This window comes from Macrotis lagotis, chromosome 3 (genome assembly GCF_037893015.1).
Source record: "Macrotis lagotis isolate mMagLag1 chromosome 3, bilby.v1.9.chrom.fasta, whole genome shotgun sequence".
NCBI classification, from domain to species: domain Eukaryota; kingdom Metazoa; phylum Chordata; class Mammalia; order Peramelemorphia; family Peramelidae; genus Macrotis; species Macrotis lagotis.
The window spans coordinates 231796625-231815335 of record NC_133660.1 but is presented as its reverse complement, the minus strand read 5'-3'; the positions used below and the strand labels follow the sequence as shown (position 1 = coordinate 231815335).

The following is an 18711-nucleotide window of genomic DNA, read 5'->3' as shown; positions in this document are numbered from 1 at the left end:
CAGTCATCCAAACTGTTTGGTGTTAACTAAGAAACAGAGTGGTGAATCAGTGGAATAGACTAGGTGCAATAGCTTGAAATGATTACAATAATCTTCTGTTTGATAAACCGAAAGAGTCCAGCTATTGAGACAAAAATTCTCTCTTTGATAAAAACTTCTGGGAAAATTGGAAGTTAGTATGGAAGAAACTTAGATTAGATGAACACCTCAGACCCTTTACCAAGATAATATCCAAATGGTGACAGGATTAAGACATAAAAAAATACTGTAGCAAATTAGAAGATCAAGGAACAGTTTACCTGTCACATGTATGGAAAGGGGAGCAGTTTATGACTAAGGAAGACGTGGAGAACATCACAAAAAAACTAGATGATTTCGATAACATTAAATTAAAAAGCTTTTGCACTAATAAAACCACTGTAAGCAAGATCAAAAGAAAAGTAGTAAACTGGGAAACAATCATTACAACTATTGATTCTGACAAAGGACTCATTTCTAAAATATACAGTGAACTGAATAAAATTTTTAAAGCAAAATGTCATTCCCCAATTGACAAATGATCAAAGGATATGCAAAGGCAATTTACAGAAGAGGAGATCAAAGCAATCCATAGCCATATGAAAAATTGCTCTAAATAATTAATTATTAGAGAAATACAAATTAAAGCTTCTCTGAGGTACCACCTCACACCTCTCAGACTGGCCCATATGACCACAAAGGATAATGATCATTGTTGGAAGAGTTCTGGGAAATCTAGGATACTATTACACTGTTGGTGGAGCTGTGAACTTGTCCAGCCTTTCTGGAGAGCTATTTGGAACTATGCCAAAAGGGCAAAAAAAAAATGAGCATACTCTTTGATCCAGCAATACCACTACTGGGTCTATACCCTGAAGAGCTGATGAAAAAGGGTAAAAACATGACATGTACAAAAATATTCATAGCAGCCTTGTTTGTGCTGGCAAAGAATTGGAAATCAAGTAAATGCCCTTCAATTGGGGAATGGCTTAACAAACTCTGGTATATGTATGTGATGGAACACTATTGTTCTATTAGAAACAAGGAGGGATGGAAATTCAGGGAAGACTGGAGGGATTTGTGTGAACTGATGCTGAGTGAGATGAGCAGAACAAGAAAAACATTGTACACCCTAACAACAACATGCCGGTGATGTTCAACCCTAATGGACTCGCTCATTACATCAGTGCAAAAGTTGGGGACAATTTTGGGCTGTCTGCAGTGCAGAATACCATCTGTATCCAGATAAAGAGCAATGGATTTGAACAAAATTCATAGACTATTCCCTTTAATTTAGGGGAAAAACAGATAGCTTATTGTCTGATCTTGTTATCTCTTACACTTTTTTTCTTCCTAAAGAATATGTTTTCTCTCTCATCACACTCAATTTGGATCAATGTACAACATGGAAACAAAGTAAAGACTGACAGATTGCTTTCAGGGGATGGGGGGAGGGAAGTAAGTTTGGGGGAAAAATGTAAAACACAAATAAAATCTCTAATAAAAAAGAAATACAAATTTGGAGTAGAATTTATTGAAATCATTTGAATGTTGAGTTCAGACTTTTTCTTTGGGAACTTTTATAACACCATGTGTTGTACACTAAATGTTCAATTTTTTTCTCTCTATAAAATTTTTGAAAAAAATCTCGAATGGACACATTCTTGGCCCTGAACCCAAACCCTAAAAAAGTATAAGACAATATAAGCTTTTCCCCCAGTTTACATTCAAAACAATTATTATCCTCTGTTGGGAATGCTGCCTACCAAGAGATAACAATTGCTCCCCTTGGTCATTAAACATAGTTCATCCTTAGACTAATTTTGAAAAAAATGTTCATTGTAGACCTTCCCTCCGTTTAATTGTAACATGTTTCTAAGGGCATAGAGGAAGCTGAATTCTTGCAAGGCTAACTCTGCACTCTTCACCAATACTGAATTCATACAGACAATTCACAATCTTGGCTATGTATTCCCTGGCCTATTAGCACTCTTAAACCTTGGAGACCTGTTGCACAATAAGATTTGGATGAGAAATAATGTAATGTCTTCTTTACTTAGACAAGAATAATCCAGGCTTAAATTGCTTTAAAAATGAATATTTTTCTAATGACAAAGGCTGGCCCTTGTATTGACATAACAGTAGCCGTCATAAGAGCAGAAATGGAAGAGATCTGAAGAAGAATGTTCCTCATCTGGAATCACTTTGAGGAGATATATGCTCAGATATTCCAGGCAGAAAGATCCTGATATTTTCCAACTATTTATGTTTTCTGTAGTTTTTTTTTTGTTATCTTGCCTCAACCTCCATTTATTGCATTTTATTCCAAATATACTTTTATCTGAAACCATATGATAATACCACTTGTCAGACTTATAATAAGCTAGATAAAACAAGAAAGTTTGAATTAACATAGTCTTTAGCAAACTTGGAGAGGCAATTGATGAACTGACAAATCATTGATACAATTATGACATGTGCAAGAAGAAAAAAATAACTACTGTTCTCAGACAGGGCTATAAGGTTGTTCCTTGACAAAAGTTGGTGAAGCTCCAGTTGCTATTCAAATGCTACCTCGTCCACAACTATAACAGCTCCAGACTCTCTCGAAATTATTCTACACTGTGGCCAGACTTATCCTCTCTCATGTTTGCATCTTGCTTCTCACCATATCTTTCTGGTGAAAAAGGGGGAAAACCAAATGCATACCTGCCCTTTTAAATAAAGTCCTTTATTCAGAGGATCAAAACCAAACTGAATAACCTTTGATGAGGTGCTTGCTGCAAAGAAAAATATTCCTGGGTTCTATTTGGGCCTTTCTGATTCTGCAGTGGTGATAGCAGCTTGAAAGGGGGAGAAAGGATATAGGAATAGTAGAATTTATAGACTGTAATAAATGTATTGGGGTGAGCATACAATATTCTGTATTGAAAAGACTTCTTCCTAAATGACATGCAGACTTGGAAGAAAATTGCCTTGAAGAAGTTTAGAGCAAGGAGAGATATTCTCAAAGTAGTTCTGATACCCATATGGTAAAGAGAAGGTATTTGAACTCTTAGAATTGAATTGCATTTTAAAAGAGTATTAAGCTGTTAGAATTACCTGAACTTGAAAGCTTACTAATTAAAATGGAAAGAAGCAAGATTCGACAATTATTTATTTAAATGAAATGATTTTCAGAGTTCTGCCTTCTTTATAAATTTTTACTTTTGGTTTTCTCCAATGTTCTTGGAATTCCTTAAGTATATCAACAGCATAATTGCTCAGTTATGTTACAGATGATTAAATGATAACAGAGGCAGAAATAACAGATCAAGTGTTGGGAACCATTTTCATACCTAGTGAACAATTCACAATGCCAGTTGGCATATATGGATGTTTGATAGGCCATGCTTATTGGTTTGGTTATCTTGTTATCCTATCTTGTTTTTACATTTTATAAATCCTGGAAGAATATAGTCAAAGAAATGATAAATGAAACCCTCTGAGCATTTAGAGAACTTATTAACTTGTCTGTATGAACAATTATCTTAATCCCAGTGGGGTTAATTTGGCATTTTGATGATGTCACCTTTATTTCATATGAAGGTGCTCAAGGGTTTATATCCCAAATGCTACAAAACTGAACATAAATATTTCTTCACTGTGAAAAGACAGTTCTTTTATATCTAAAGTCATCAATTTCTTGTATCTATAGGTACTATTACTATTCTTAATTTTCCTCTAAAATATTTAATTTGTAGCTCATTTCAGGTGGGGCTTTTGTATTCCTCATGATATGCCAAACATTCCATTGATTTCAGTTTTGCATAGCAGTTTTATGACGCTCCAAGTCCATCTTTATGAGTAAGATTTATTTATGATTTGAGTCTTCACATACATGATCACATGAAGCACCATATAAAGTTAAAGATTTGCAAATAAGGGTATGTATGGCACATTATAACAGCATATTAATAAGTAAATTCTGATCTTCCATAGTCATATGATACATCCTGAAACATCAATATTGCAAACAAAAGTTCATGATAGAACTTAAGTAGATGCTTTCTGTACAAATAGGTCCATTTATTTAATATATTGCCATTCTCCCATGTCTCAGACTGAGGGTTTAACAGGAAAATTCCAGTGATGTAATCAGTGGTTGATGTAATGAAAAGAGAATTGGACATGAAGTCAACAGAGCTAGGTTTGGGTTCCCTTATCTAAGTCAACTGGCTATGACTGTGATTGTGGCTAAGTGACTTTACATCTCTGATCCTCAGTTACCTCATCTGTAAAATAAGAATAGCAATATTTTTCCTAAAAATATGGGAAGAAAATAAGTGATGAAATTTAAATTGTGGTATAAAAATTGAGCCAGCAGAATTTCTGTTATCTGCATATCGTTATTATGTTGATTTTCAGAAGTGAGCTGGTATCTTCTATTTGATTAATATTGCACAGAACTTTGTCCAAGCTACTGAGGATTAGAAGAAAATGCAACACAGTCATTAATCTGAAGTATCTTAAATTTTATTTAAGAAGAAGGGATAAAATATTTACATAAATAAATCAATACTAAGTTGAGGAGGAGCAAGTTTTAGAAATTTGATTTCTTGCAACTACTGAGTTATTACCTGAAGGAAGTTTGAGTTTCTAAGAAGCAGAGATGAGGTAGGGCATTTGAAGTCCAGAGGATGAACTTGCAGAAAGACACAGATGGGTATAGAATTCTGAGTTTGAGTAACACACAGTAGATCAGCTGGCCTAGAATACAGACATATCTGAGAGAGCAATTAAAAAATCTGAAGAGAGAAACTGGATTCAGATCCTACATGACTCTAAATATCAAGATAAATGATTGTTGTTTTGTCTTCAAGGTAATGAAGGTTTGTTCAAGGTCTGAGTAAACAAGTGGCATGATTAGCCATGTACTTTAGGAAGAATATTTTTGTAGGTTTTAGAGGATAGTTTAGAGAAAGAAGATACTGAACTTCTAATTAAGAGGCTTTTGCAATAATCCCAGTGAGAAGAGATGAAAACCTGAGGGACAGCAATGGTTACTTTAGTGGACATAAGAGGATATGAGATAAAGGTTGTAGAAACAGAAGAGGTGACACTTAACAGGTGACTGGCTGGCAAGTGGAAGATGGAGAGAAGAGAAGAGATAGATCTCAGGATTGTAAACTAAACTTTTTGGAAGGATAGTGGGACCCTCAATAGAAATAAGAACTCAAGTAGATAAGTCATTTTAGAATGAAGGTTGAAAGTTAGATGATTTCTGTTTGGAACCTCCCATTCGGAATGCTTTGGGAGCCTCTAGTAATAGATATGCAACCATTGGTGATGTGTGACCTCAAATTCAGGATTCGATTTACTGACTTAGAATTTATTTGAATGGAGATGTTATGACAACAGAAGCTAATGAGTACATTGAGAAGGTTTAGAAAAATAGGAAGAGTCTAAAACAGAACCTGGGGAAACATGGATGATTAGGAGGTAGCACAGGGATAATAACTTGCCAAAGGAGACTGAGAAGGAAAGTCAGACAGCTAGGAGGAATAAAAATACCAAGAGAGCCATTGTCATGAAACGTCATGAGGAAAAAGTATCCAATGAGGGTAGTGGTCTGCTATATCACATCTTGCAAAGAGATCTAGAATCAATCAATCGACAAGTAAGTACTAACTATTTTTAGGCTTTTTCCTAAATGCTAATGATACAAATGAAAAATCCCTAACAGTCCCTGCAATCTATGAATTTAAATGAAAATTATAAAAAACAATATGATTTATCAAGTATTGATAGCTTAGCAGAGAACAATGCTACGGGAGTGATAGGGTCAGGCAACCCCCTTAAAATGCTGGAGGAGAGGAAGCTTACTCAACAAAGGTAGAGTTTTTTGCTCACGACAGCTGATAGAGAAAGAAAAGATGAAGTGTGACAAGTGGAAAGAATATTAAGATTAAGTGAATGATTTTAATTGGGCAGACCAGAGAATATTTATAAGAATAAAAAAGTCAATAGGTAAAATAATTCAAGGCAGTTTTTTTTCCCCAATGGGAAAGCTCAAGATTAAAATAAGCAGAAAAGGATCAATGAATCAGGCAGAGGAATTGATCTAGGAAAAATGATCTATCTCTTTTTCAGAGATTGTTGCAAAAACAATAGAGGAAGTTATAAAGGAGAAAAGAAAAGAAAAAGAATTTTAGAGAAACATCTTTCTTTTGTAATAAAAGGTTTCAGAGTTCCCTCTTGAGAGGGAAGTGTGAAGTAGATGTTGTTGAAAAACTACCCTGTCACTCTACCAATTTTTATTTATTTAAGGCATTCTTTTTTATTATGGTCAAAAAATTTGAAGCATAGAACCATAAATAAGTTTTATAGACAGAGTCTTCTGAGATAAATTGTGTCTTAAAAATTTAAATGTTTCCAAATTACTCCAAAGCTGTATTTTTAATCACTTCTTATGGTCCCTAAAATTATGACTACTTGATGATACCACAATTTGCTCAGTTATTCTGAAATGGAAAGATATAATAGATAAACAGGATATTTTTACAGCATGATGTTACTAGAAAAAGAAATATTTGCATGGGAAATTTTCCCTGATTCTTCAGGTTAGCAATAGTTAAGTGATAAGTTCTTTGCAGAAATGCCAAATTCTGTGAGCAAAGTACAAAAAGGAGACTCAAAACTGAGAATCTCCATTTCTCTGCCCTTGTGATTTTATAACACAAGGATTATCCTGTACACCAGGACCCTCTTTCTAGTCAACTGGTGGATAACTTCTTCAAGATGTGGAAAATGATCCTATGGGAAGTGAATGAACATCAAAAATACTTTCTCAGCAAGGCATTAATAACTTTAGTTACTAGCAGAATAGTATTCACAGACTCTGCATATCTATAAGTATGTATATATATATAAATATTATATATATATATATATTTATGAAAGGTACCAATGATGTTATTAAATAAATTTCTTCATTCTTGCAAACTTTCCTACAGCCTTACAATGGCAAAATTGGCAAATCACACAGTATGATTGGACCAGGGAAAGAATTGGTGGCAACAAAGATATTCATCTCTCCTTTTACTTAGGGTTCCTGGTAAGTTGCATAGGAGCAAAATGTGAGAGTAACATAGAAGGATATCATGTAGGTGGCTTGTGAATGTTTCCTGAATACATCAATAGACATATCAAAATATTAGTTTTGTATTTTATTTTGATCTCATTTTCTTCTTTTTTTTCTCATTTTCTTCTAATAGGCTCTTGTTGTGAAAAAGATGTCTGACAAGAACTGCACTGTTGTGACTCAATTTATTATTTTGGGGTTAACAGATGAGCCAACCCTTTGTATCATTCTCCTTTTGATATTTTTAGGTTTTTATGCTGTCACCTTAATTAGTAACCTTAGTATAATCACATTGATCAGAAAAAGCTCCCAACTTCACACGCCAATGTACCTTTTTCTCAGCCATTTGGCTTTTGTGGATATTGGATATTCCTCAACTGTCACACCTGTTATGCTCAAGAACTTCCTTGTGGACAAAACCATAATCCCTCTTGGAGGTTGTGTGACACAACTATTCTTTGTAGTCTTCTTTGGGACATCTGAGGGATTTCTGCTGACTGTGATGGCCTATGATCGGTATGTGGCAATCTGTAACCCCCTACTTTATTCTGTAAACATGCCCCCTAGGATATGTGCTCTGTTACTTCTCTTCTCCTACCTGGGGGCTTGTATAAATGCTTGGATTTATACTTGTTGCTTATTGAGCCTGTCCTTCTGTGGGCCCAATAAGATTAATCACTTTTTCTGTGATTATTTACCACTTCTGAACCTTGCTACATACCAAGATGATATTGTTGAAATTCTAACATCTGCCTCTTCTGGATCTATAATTGCATTATCTGTACTAATTATCATAATCTCTTATGCATCCATCCTCTTCTCTATATTGAAAATAAGCTCCACTGAAGGAAGATCCAAAGCTTTCTCAACTTGCACCTCCCATCTCACCACAGTCACTCTTTTCTATGGCACCCTTACATTCATTTATGTGATGCCCAACTCCAACTACTCAGCAGATGAGAATAAAGTAATATCAGTTTTCTACATGGTAATTATCCCCTTGTTGAACCCTCTTATCTACAGTCTAAGGAACAATGAAGTAAAAGGGGCCCTGAGAAAACTGATGAGGAGGAAACCTACTTTTTCATGAATTCACCTTAAGTAAATACTATGTCCCAGGTTTCAGGGATGCAAGGACAAATTGAGACATTACTTTCCTTTAAAGATCTAATATTCTTCTCACATGCTGCTTTAAATTAAGTGATACCAGCAACTAGGTTTTAGAAGGATACATGGTAATTTTATTTTGATGCGTTAGATTTCTGAATTTCAAGCTTGATTGCAAAGGTCTGAAAAGTTCCACAATCATGGATATACCCCCTCTGTAAAGGGCATGTAAAAGTGTCATATCTCTCTTCTTTGGGTTCCTGATCTTTTTGAAATCTTGCAACACTGATTTTACATTGATTTGTGGTAGTTATTGTTTCCATTTAAGTTCTTATAGTCATTGTGTATTGTTTTCCTTGCTCTGCTATCATCATTGTATAGCAAATTATGCAATTTTTTTCTGTTCCTATTCTTATTTTTTGGTTCTTTCCTATATTATAGTCATATTTTGTTATGTTCATATGCCACAATATGTGTTTCCATTCCTCAGACACTGACCATTAGCTTTATTTTCAGTTCCTTGCTACTCTGAAAGTGGCACTGCAACTATTTTGGTGCAAGTGAGGACTTTCTTTTTATCAATGTCCAACTAAATGTCATAATACACTTAAAAATGTATTATTTTTCCTATAACATGGTTCCTCATGGTGGATGAGAATGGACAAATACAAGAAGAAATTGAAAACATGGAAAAATGATAGAAATCAACAAAAATTCATTAAAAATGTTAAGCTTCTTCAACCTGAATACTTCTTTCTTGTTTAGTCCAACAGAGCTACACTAAATTATTTTCCTTTTCCACACATGACAGTCCATCTTCTGTGTCTTTTCATTGGCTTCTTACAGATCTGATATACTTGGTTTCCATGGATTTCCTTGAGATAATTCCAATCCAACTTTTGCAAGAAGACTTTTGGACCTCTCAAGCAAATAGCAACTTCCTCTCTAAGATGATCTTCCATCTACTTTTCATATGATTTTATATCCCTGATTCTATATTTTTTAATTAAGGAAAGATTTTACTTATTTTGAGTTTTTCAATTTTCCACCCAATCTTGCTTCCCTCCCCCCACTTCCCACAGAAGGCAGTCTTTTAGTCTTTATATTGAGATAGCAAAATTACATAATAAGATAATGGTTTTTTCCTAAATTAAAGGTAATAGTCCTTAGTTTTTGTTCAAACTCCAAAATTTTTCTTTTGATACAGATGGTATTCTCCATTGTAGATAGCCCTAAATTGTCCTTGATGGTTGCACTGATGGAATGAGCAAGTCCATTAAGGTTGATCCTCACCCCCATGTGACTGTTAGGGTGCATAATGTTCTGTTCTGCTCATCTCACGCAGGCTCAGTTCTTGCAAATCCTTCCAAGTTTCCCTGAATTCCCATCCCTCCTGATTTCTAATAGAACAATAGTGTTAAAACACATACATATACCACAGTGTGTCAAACCATTCTCCAGATGAAGGACATTCACTTAATTTCTAATTCTTTGCGACCACAAAGAGATCTGCTATACATATTTTTGTACAAGTGAAGTTTTTACCCTTTTTCATCATCTCTTCAGGGTACAGACCCAGTAGTGGTTTTGATGGATCAAAGGGTATGCACATTTATGTTGTCCTTTGGGCATAATACCAAATTGCTCTCCAGAAAGGATATATGAGTTCACAGCTCTGCCAACAATGTAACAGTGTCCCAAATTTTCCACATCCCTTCCAACATTGACCATTGTCCTTTCTGGTCTTTTTGGCCAGTCTGAGAGGTATGAGGTGGTACCTCAGAGATACTTTAATTTGTATTTCTCTAATAAGTAATGATTTAGAGAAATTTTTCATAAGACTATAGATCACTTTGATCTCCTCATCTGTAAATTGCCTTTGCATATCCTTTGACCATTTTTCAATTGGGGAATGGCTTGTTTTTTTAAAAACTTTGACTTGGTTCTCTGTATATTTTAGAAATGAATCCTTTGTCAGAAATTCTAGTTGTAAAAATTGCTTCCCAATTCACTACATTTCCTTTGACCTTGGTTACATTGGTTTTGATTGTACAAAACTCTTTTAATTTAATGAAATCAAAATTATCTAGTTTGGTTTTTAATGATGCTCTCCATCTCTTCCTTGGTCATAAACTGCTTCCCTTTCCATAGGTATGACAGGTAAACTACTCCTTTTATCTTCCAGTTTTGTATAACATTCTTTTTTATGTCTAAATCCTGTATCCATTTTGATCTTATCTTGGTATAGGTTGTGAGGTGTTACTCTAATCTAAGTTTCTTCCATACTAAATTCCAATTTTTTTGAAGAGAGAGTTTTTATCCCAATAGCTGGAATCTTTGTGTCCCTGCTTCTTTACATGATGTTTCTCCCAATAGAATGTAAGCTGCTGGAAAACTGGAATTCTTTTTTATTTTGTAATCCAAGTTATAGTATAGAATCTGACATATAATAACCCTGAATATCTACATCATCTCCCTGTTCTTAATATTTTCCTCAAAATTAGAAGACCAAACCTGAGCATAATATTTCCTATTTGATCTTATCAAGGATAAAAGCAGCAAAATGATCACCTCCCCAAATTGGATTCTATCTTCTCTTAATTCAGTGGAAATTTCTATTAGTCTTTGTTGTCATCATGATATACCATGCCAAAATGATGGCTTTTCAGCAGCAGATAGGTGGTGCAGTGGATAGAGCAATGGCCAGCCTCAGACACCTTATAATTAGCTAGCTGTGTGATCTGGGACAAGTCACTTAAGCCCATTACCTTGCCAAAAAAAAGACAGATTACTAAGGTTTAATATTTCAAGTGTCTTTTGAACTTTTAACTTTGATTATAATTCTGAATTCTGTATTCTGAGATGTAAGTCTACCTTTTGCCCCACAAGACATCCATTTAGGAAATAATAACCTTTACTATAAACTAATCATAATCAATTTCACAGAAAATTTTGAAAACTAAAAATTCCAGTTCCTCTGTCTCTCTTCATAATTTTCCTTTATATTATTGTAGAGAATAAATGGATTCTTGGGGCTCTTATTCCAAATTTGATATACCAAGTAATAAATTATGGCTCACAGAACAATGCTATCCCTATCAGTCATTGGGATTCTTGGTGTTGTAATAGATTGTGGTGTTCCAACTCCTGGTTCCAATTCAAAGTATTTTCCCAACATCAGTCTCAGTGCCAATTACAATCTCCCTGATCTGGTGTAGTATCTGGTGTTCCAGAGTCATTTCACCACTCATCATCAATTAACTTTATAAAAGTATATTTACTGAGAAGAGATAGCACGAACACAAATTAGAACCACAAACCAGTGCACCATTAGCATAGTCTCTCCTATGTCATCCACTCCTTGAGAGAAGAGGCTCAATATGAAAGCAGTAACAAAGCACTGACTCTTTCAACTTCACTTCCAAATGCGGTCATGCACATTCTCTTCCTTGTCTGTAGTTGCTGAGTTCCTGATTGTGAAATCAAGGGTTCTGGTTTCGACTTAATGTTGTGCTCCAGTATCCAAACTTCTGTCTCCATATCCAAACTTGTATTTTGCTCTTTTGATCATGTGAAATTTATATGGTCTCTACCTTCCCTAAGACTTCTTCACCTAATAAGTCAGAATAGGCATAACCTAGGCAGAAGCAACCACAAGGCCTTTGTGCAAGGATTCATGTCAACTCAGATGGAAAGTTGATGCCCCTGACTGTATTTGGAATGATTGAATTTTCCTGGCAGAAGACTTGGAGAAATAGCAATTGAATGTCTAGTATAATCACTAAAAACTGTCTAAAGCTATAAAGGAGACAACTACACTCTACTTTGGAGAGAAAAAAAAAGGTTAACATAGGCTTAACATGAGATAATTTTTGTTTCAGATGTTGCATAGGATTGGTGAATGGAACCTTAGGTAAATAAATTAGCATACTTTTAGGAGCAATATGTTTATCATTCAAAATCTGGAAAGTGAGGATGTGGAATGAAGTATGGAAGAACTGACTTTGAAAGTGTTCCTACAACTAATGTTTATATTATATGAGTTATTTTACTGCATCAGAAACACAGAATAAAACTGCTTGCTAAAAAAGGCAATTCGGGAGCCTGCAATGAAGCACACCAATTTGCTGATGTTTGTGGCTGATCTTGTGAGTTCTGCACCTCAACCCACTTAAACCAGCCTAGTGTGACTGATAGGGAAAGATGCTTAACAGAATTGGACATGGCTCTTGGGATGGAGAAAGCAAGGGAAAGGGGAGGGATATTTGGAACACAAATCTTACAAAAAATGAATGTTGAAAACTATCTTTACATGAAATTGGAAAAAATGGAGTACTATTAAATGCAAAAAATCACAAAAATAAACCCTATGATCATCTAATGATGTAAAATATCCTTCTACTGGATTGCAATACTTCCTTGGAAAAAACTGTCCTTTTTCTATGACAACTCATCCCCTATTTGGTAATCAATTATAAATTGCCCTTGTTCCTACTGGACTAAGGGTGCCATTGTAACTGGATTTGTGGACCTGACAAGCATGTCTATCTTTTCCATTTAGAGAATAATTTTATTCTGACACAAAATTCCCATATATTTGAGGGATAGGATGCTTGAATGTTGATAGTATAGCGGTAAGGTTCCTTTTGTATTTTGGAAGGCAATGGGGTTAAGTGACTTGCTGAAGGTCACACAGCTAGGTAATTATTAACTGTGCAAGGCAAAATTTGAACTCAGCGCCAGTGCTCTACCCATTTCACTATCTAGTTGTTCCATAAGGCTGCTTTTGAAAAGTTCGGTCACCTGTGTGAGAAATATCTGGGTGTGACTACCTGCTATAGAGGAGCATCTGAGACAGTTATTAGTGTATTTGTACATTGAAAATTGTAAACTGGGACTTCCGGCCAAGATGGTGGAGAGAAGACAGGCACAGTTCTAAAGTCTCCTGATCTCTTCCCCATCTATCACATGAAACAAACCTCTTAAAAGAAATCCAAACCAGGAAACCCAGAAAGAAAAGCCAGGAGAGGAAAATCTACCTCAGGATTTGTCTCCCACAGTAGCCTAGGCTGAGCACCAGCAGGTGAGTCTGGGCTCCAAGGGAAGATCAGCCAGATCAACAGCTGAATCAGAACCGGGAGTCTGAGCGCCTGAGAGCCGGACCTGCTGGATCAGCTGTGGGGCTGGATGAAGGGGGCTTGGGTCCACTGGGAAGCAAAGGTGCTGGTGTTGGTGCTGTCCCCCTGGAGCTTGGGGAAAGGGCTGTGGAGAGAGGTCTGGTGCAGGAGAGCTGCGGACACCATCCCTAGGCTCCTCAGGTCTGAGAAACTCTGAGTCCATGCCTCCATTGCACTGAGGCCTCTTCTCAAACAAATGCAAATTACTTCTGCCTCAGGCCCAGGTGTGTGAGCAAAAGAACCAGCCCAGCTGAGGAATGACCTCAGGCCAGGGTAAAGCCCACCATTGATTGAAGGCAGAAGAATTCAATAGCTCCAATTCCCTCCCTCAAGCAAAGGGAGAAGGCCTGGCAACAAAGGTCACAGACACCCCAGAGAAAGCAACCAGCACCTCCTACTGGCCAGCCAGAGAAACTGCACTCAGTAAAGCCTTTAGAGATCCCAAGCCCAGGTGAACCAGCCCCACCCAACTCAAGGTCTTAGCATAATGAAGAAGGGTCAGCAGAAAGGTGGATCCATAGAAAAATTCCTGGAAGGGAAAGAACCCAACCCAGAGAGACCTGGAACATCTGAGGAGAATACAATCTGGTCTCCAGCACAGAAAGACTTCCTTGAAGAAATAAGGAAGGAGTTTAAAAATCAACTGGAAAATTTGGGGGAGACAATTAATACCTTGCAACAAGAAAACAAAACTTTAGAAAGTAGAATTGGACAAACACAAAAGGAGAATAAATCTCTCAGATCATCAATTGGACAATTACAAAATGAGAATAATTCTCTCAGATCCTCAAATGAGCAAAGACAAAAAGAAATTAATTCTCTCAAAACCTCAGTTGGTCAAATGGAAAGCTCTTTCAAAAGTAGAATTGACCAATTGGAAGAGGTTAATGAAGAAAACTCCTCCCCCAAAAAAATAATGGAGTCTATAGAAACTAATGATGCCAGGAGACAGAGTCAGTTAAACAAAATCAAAAAATAGAAAAAATAGAAGCAAATGTGAAATACCTCATCAACAAAACCACTGACCTCGAGAATAGATCGAGGAGGGGCAACCTGAAAATTATAGGACTTCCTGAAAACTTTTAAGAGGATAAAAAGCCTGGACTTAATATTACAGAATCTAGTGATTGAAAACTGCCCTGATATCCTGGAATCGGAGGGCAAAGTAGTTATTGAAAGAGTACATCAATCCCCACCAGAAAAAGATCCTAAAATAAAAACACCAAGGAATGTTGTGGCCAAACTGCAGAACTATCAGATAAAAGAGAAAATCCTGCAAGCAGCCAGAAAGAAACAATTTAAATATCAAGGAGCCACAGTAAGGATCACACAGGACCTGGCTGCATCAACTTTAAGGGATCGAAGGGCCTGGAACGAGATATTTCAAAGAGCATGGGAGCTTGGAATGCAGCCAAGAATCTACTTTCCTGCAAAGCTGAGCCTTCTCTTCCAGGGAAAAAGATGGACATTTAACAAAATGGAAGAATTCCAAAAATTTCTGATGAAAAGACCAGAACTAAACAGAAAATTTGGGCATCAAACAGGAGGTTCAAGAGACACATGAAAAGGTAAAACAAAAGGGGGGGGCAGTAAAAGAAAAAAAAATTGCAATCCAGTAAGTTGGAACTGGCTATATCCCAGCATGGGGGTAAAAAAATAAAACAGATTCTCATAAACATTGAGAAATGTAACTCTAACAGAGAGAATACACCTAGCCAGAAATGATGGACATTCATGACCTATCTATGAGACTACTATCTAAAGGGATGTAACTGGCTTTAACCCCACTTGGGAGAAAGACTCTAATAACTCTCAAGAATTTTGACTTTATTCGATAGACTATACAGAACTAAAAGGGACAGACACTTAGAATTATCTATGACTTAGATAGAATGATCTAAAAAAACAGTACTGCCCTAAAAAGGAGGGACAGGAAAGAGATGGGAGGAGGGAGGGGATTGAATGGGGTAAATCTCATTACACTAAGATGTACAAAAAACCTATGGTAATAGTGGGGAAGAAGGGAGCACAGGAGAAACACTTGAATCTTCTTATCATCAGACTTGCCTTAAAGTCAACCTACACATACTCAGTTAACTTACAAAACATCTAACCTTTCAAGTATTAAAAGGAGAAAAGGGGAGGGGGGATGGAGAAAGGGAAGGGGAGTGAAGGAAATAAGGAGAAATAACAAAAGGAAGGGAAAGGAAAAGGGAAAAAGGGAAAGGGGAAAGAAAGCGGAGGGCGTGATATAGGAGGGCAAATACACTGAAGGGGGAGGTTTTCAGAAACAAAAGACTGGGGAATATGGATAAAAGGGGAGAAGGGGAAAAATACAAACAAAGGGAAGATAGCATGGAGGGCAATAATTAGTAATCATAACCTTGAATGTGAATGGGATGAACTCTCCCTTAAAACATAAGCAAATAGCAGAATAGATTAAAAACCAGAATCCTACAATATGCTGCTTACAAGAAACTCATTTGAAGCAGAGAGATACATATAGAGTAAAGGTAAAAGGCTGGAGCAAAATATATTTTGCTTCAGCTGAAGTAAAAAAAGCAGGGGTAGCAATGCTTATATCAGACAAAGCAGCAGCAAAAATAGATAGCGTTCAAAGAGATAAGGAAGGAAACTTTATCCTCCTAAAAAGTACCATAGACAATAAAGTAATTTCAATATTGAATATATATGCAACAAGTGCAACAGCACCCAAATTATTAGAGGAGAAGCTGAAAGAATTACAGGAAGACATAGACAGCAAAACTCTACTAGTGGGAGACCTCAACCTCCTGCTATCAGATCTAGATAAATCAAATCATAAAACAAACAAGAAAGAAATTAGGGAGGTAAATAGAAAAATTAGATATGGCAGACTTATGGAGGAAACTGAATGGGGATAGAAAGGAATATACCTTTTTCTATGCAGTACATGGAACTTGTACAAAAATTGACCATGTACTAGGACATAAAAACCTAATGATAAACTGCAGAAAGGCAGAAATAGTGAATACATCTTACTCAGATCACAATGCAATAAAAGACATATGCAATACTGGGCCAAGTAGATATAGACCCAGAACAAATTAGAAACTGAATAACCTCATTTTAAAAAAATGAGTGGACCAAAAAACAAATTATAGAAAGAATTAACCATTTTATCCTAGATAATGATAATAAAGAAACAACATACCAAAACCTATGGGATTCGTTCAAAGCAACTCTCAGGGGATATATTATAGCTCTAAATGCTTATATGAATAAATTGGAGAAAGAGGAAATCTATGAACTAAACATGCAACTAAAAAAATTAGAGAAAGAACAAATTAAAAATCCCCAATTAAATATCAAATTAGAAATTCTAAAAAGTAAAGAAGAAATTAATAAAATTGAAAACAAAAACTATTGAATTAATAAATAAAAACAAAAGTTGGTCTTATGAAAAACCAATAAAATTAATAAACCTTTGGTCAATTTGATTAAAAAAAAGAAAGAAGAAAACCAAAGTAATAATTCAACAAATTTGATAATCTAAGTGAAATGGATGAATATTTGCAAAAATATAACTTTCCCAGGTTAAATGAAGAAGAGATTAAATACCTAAGCAACCCTATCACAGAAAAAGAAATTCAACAAGCCATTACTGAACTCCCTAAAAAAATCTCCAGGGCCTGATGGATTCACAAGTGAATTCTACCAAACATTTAAGGAACAATTGGTTCCAATCCTACATAAACTCTTTGGAAAATTAGGGAAAGATGGAACTCTGCCTAACTCTTTCTTTGAAACCAATATGGTACTGTTACCTAAACAAGGAAGAGTTAAAACAGAGAAAGAAAATTATAGACCTATCTCCCTGATGAATATAGATGCAAAAATCCTAAATAAAATCTTAGCAAAACTATTACAACAAGTCATCACTAGGATAATACATCATGATCAAGTAGGATTTATTCCAGGAATGCAGGGCTGGTTCAATATTAGGAAAACTGTTAGTATATTCAATTATATCAACAACAAACCTATCAGAAATCATATGATCATATCAATAGATGCTGAAAAAACTTTTGACAAAATACAGCATCCATTCCTATTAAAAACACTAAAGAGTGTAGGAATAAGTGGACTATTCCTTAAAAATAATTAGCAGTATCTATCTGAAACCATCAACTAGCATTATATTCAATGGGGAGAGGCTAGAGGCATTCCCAATAAGATCAGGGGTGAAACAAGGGTGCCCATTATCACCACTACTATTCAATATTGTATTAGAAATGTTAGCATCAGCAATTAGAGAAGAAAAAGAAATTGAAGGAATTAGAATTGGGAAGGAAGAGACAAAACTCTCACTCTTTGCAGATGACATGATGGTCTACCAAGAGAATCCCAAGAAATCATCTAAAAAACTACTGGAAACAATTAGCAATTTTAGCAAAGTAGCAGGTTATAAAATAAACCCTCACAAATACTCAACTTTTCTATGTACATCTAGCAAGAAACAGCAGGAAGAGCCAGAAAGAGAAATCCCATTCAAAGTAACCTCAGACAATATAAAATATTTGGGAGTCTATTTGCCAAGACAGACTCAGAATCTTTTTGAAAACAATTATAAAAAACTTCCCACACAAATTAAATTAGATTTAAATAACTGGGCAAATATCAACTGCTCATGGATAGGTAGAGCTACTATAATAAAAATGACAATTCTACCAAAACTAAACTATCTGTTTAGTGCCCTACCAATCAAAATTCCAAAAAAGTACTTTAATGAGTTAGAAAAAAATTGTAAGTAAATTCATATGGAGAAATAAAAAGTCAAGAATTGCCAGGAGCTTAATGAAAAAAAAGTGCAAAAGAAGGTGGCTTAGCCCTACCAGATCTAAAATTATATTACAAAGCATCAGTCATCAAAACTGTTTGGTATTGGCTAAGAAATAGAGTGGTGGACCAGTGGAATAGACTAGGTGTAAAAGCAGGAGAGGATTATAGTAATCTGCTGTTTGATAAGCCCAAAGAGTCTGGACATTGGGATAAAAACTCCCTCTTTGATAAAAATTGCTGGGAAAATTGGAAGTTAGTATGGAAGAAACTTAGATTAGACCAACACCTCACACCCTTTATCAAGATAAGATCCAAATGGTTACAGGAAATAGACATAAAAAAACAATACTATAAGCAAATTAGAAGATCAAGGACTAGTCTACCTGTCACAGGGGAACAGTTTATGACTAAGGAAGAGTTGGAGATCATCACCAAAAACAAATTAGATGATTTCAATTACATAAA

The 18711-nt window shown here is 35.6% G+C and overlaps 1 protein-coding gene across 1 annotated transcript; it reads left to right on the top strand.

Moving 5' to 3' along the window:
• The first annotated feature begins 7292 nt into the window (after positions 1-7292).
• LOC141516467 (olfactory receptor 5P3-like) lies at positions 7293-8231 on the top strand. The gene has a single exon (XM_074227539.1). The coding sequence runs from the start codon at positions 7293-7295 to the stop codon at positions 8229-8231; it is 939 nt and encodes a 312-aa protein (XP_074083640.1).
• The last annotated feature ends 10480 nt before the right edge of the window (positions 8232-18711 follow it).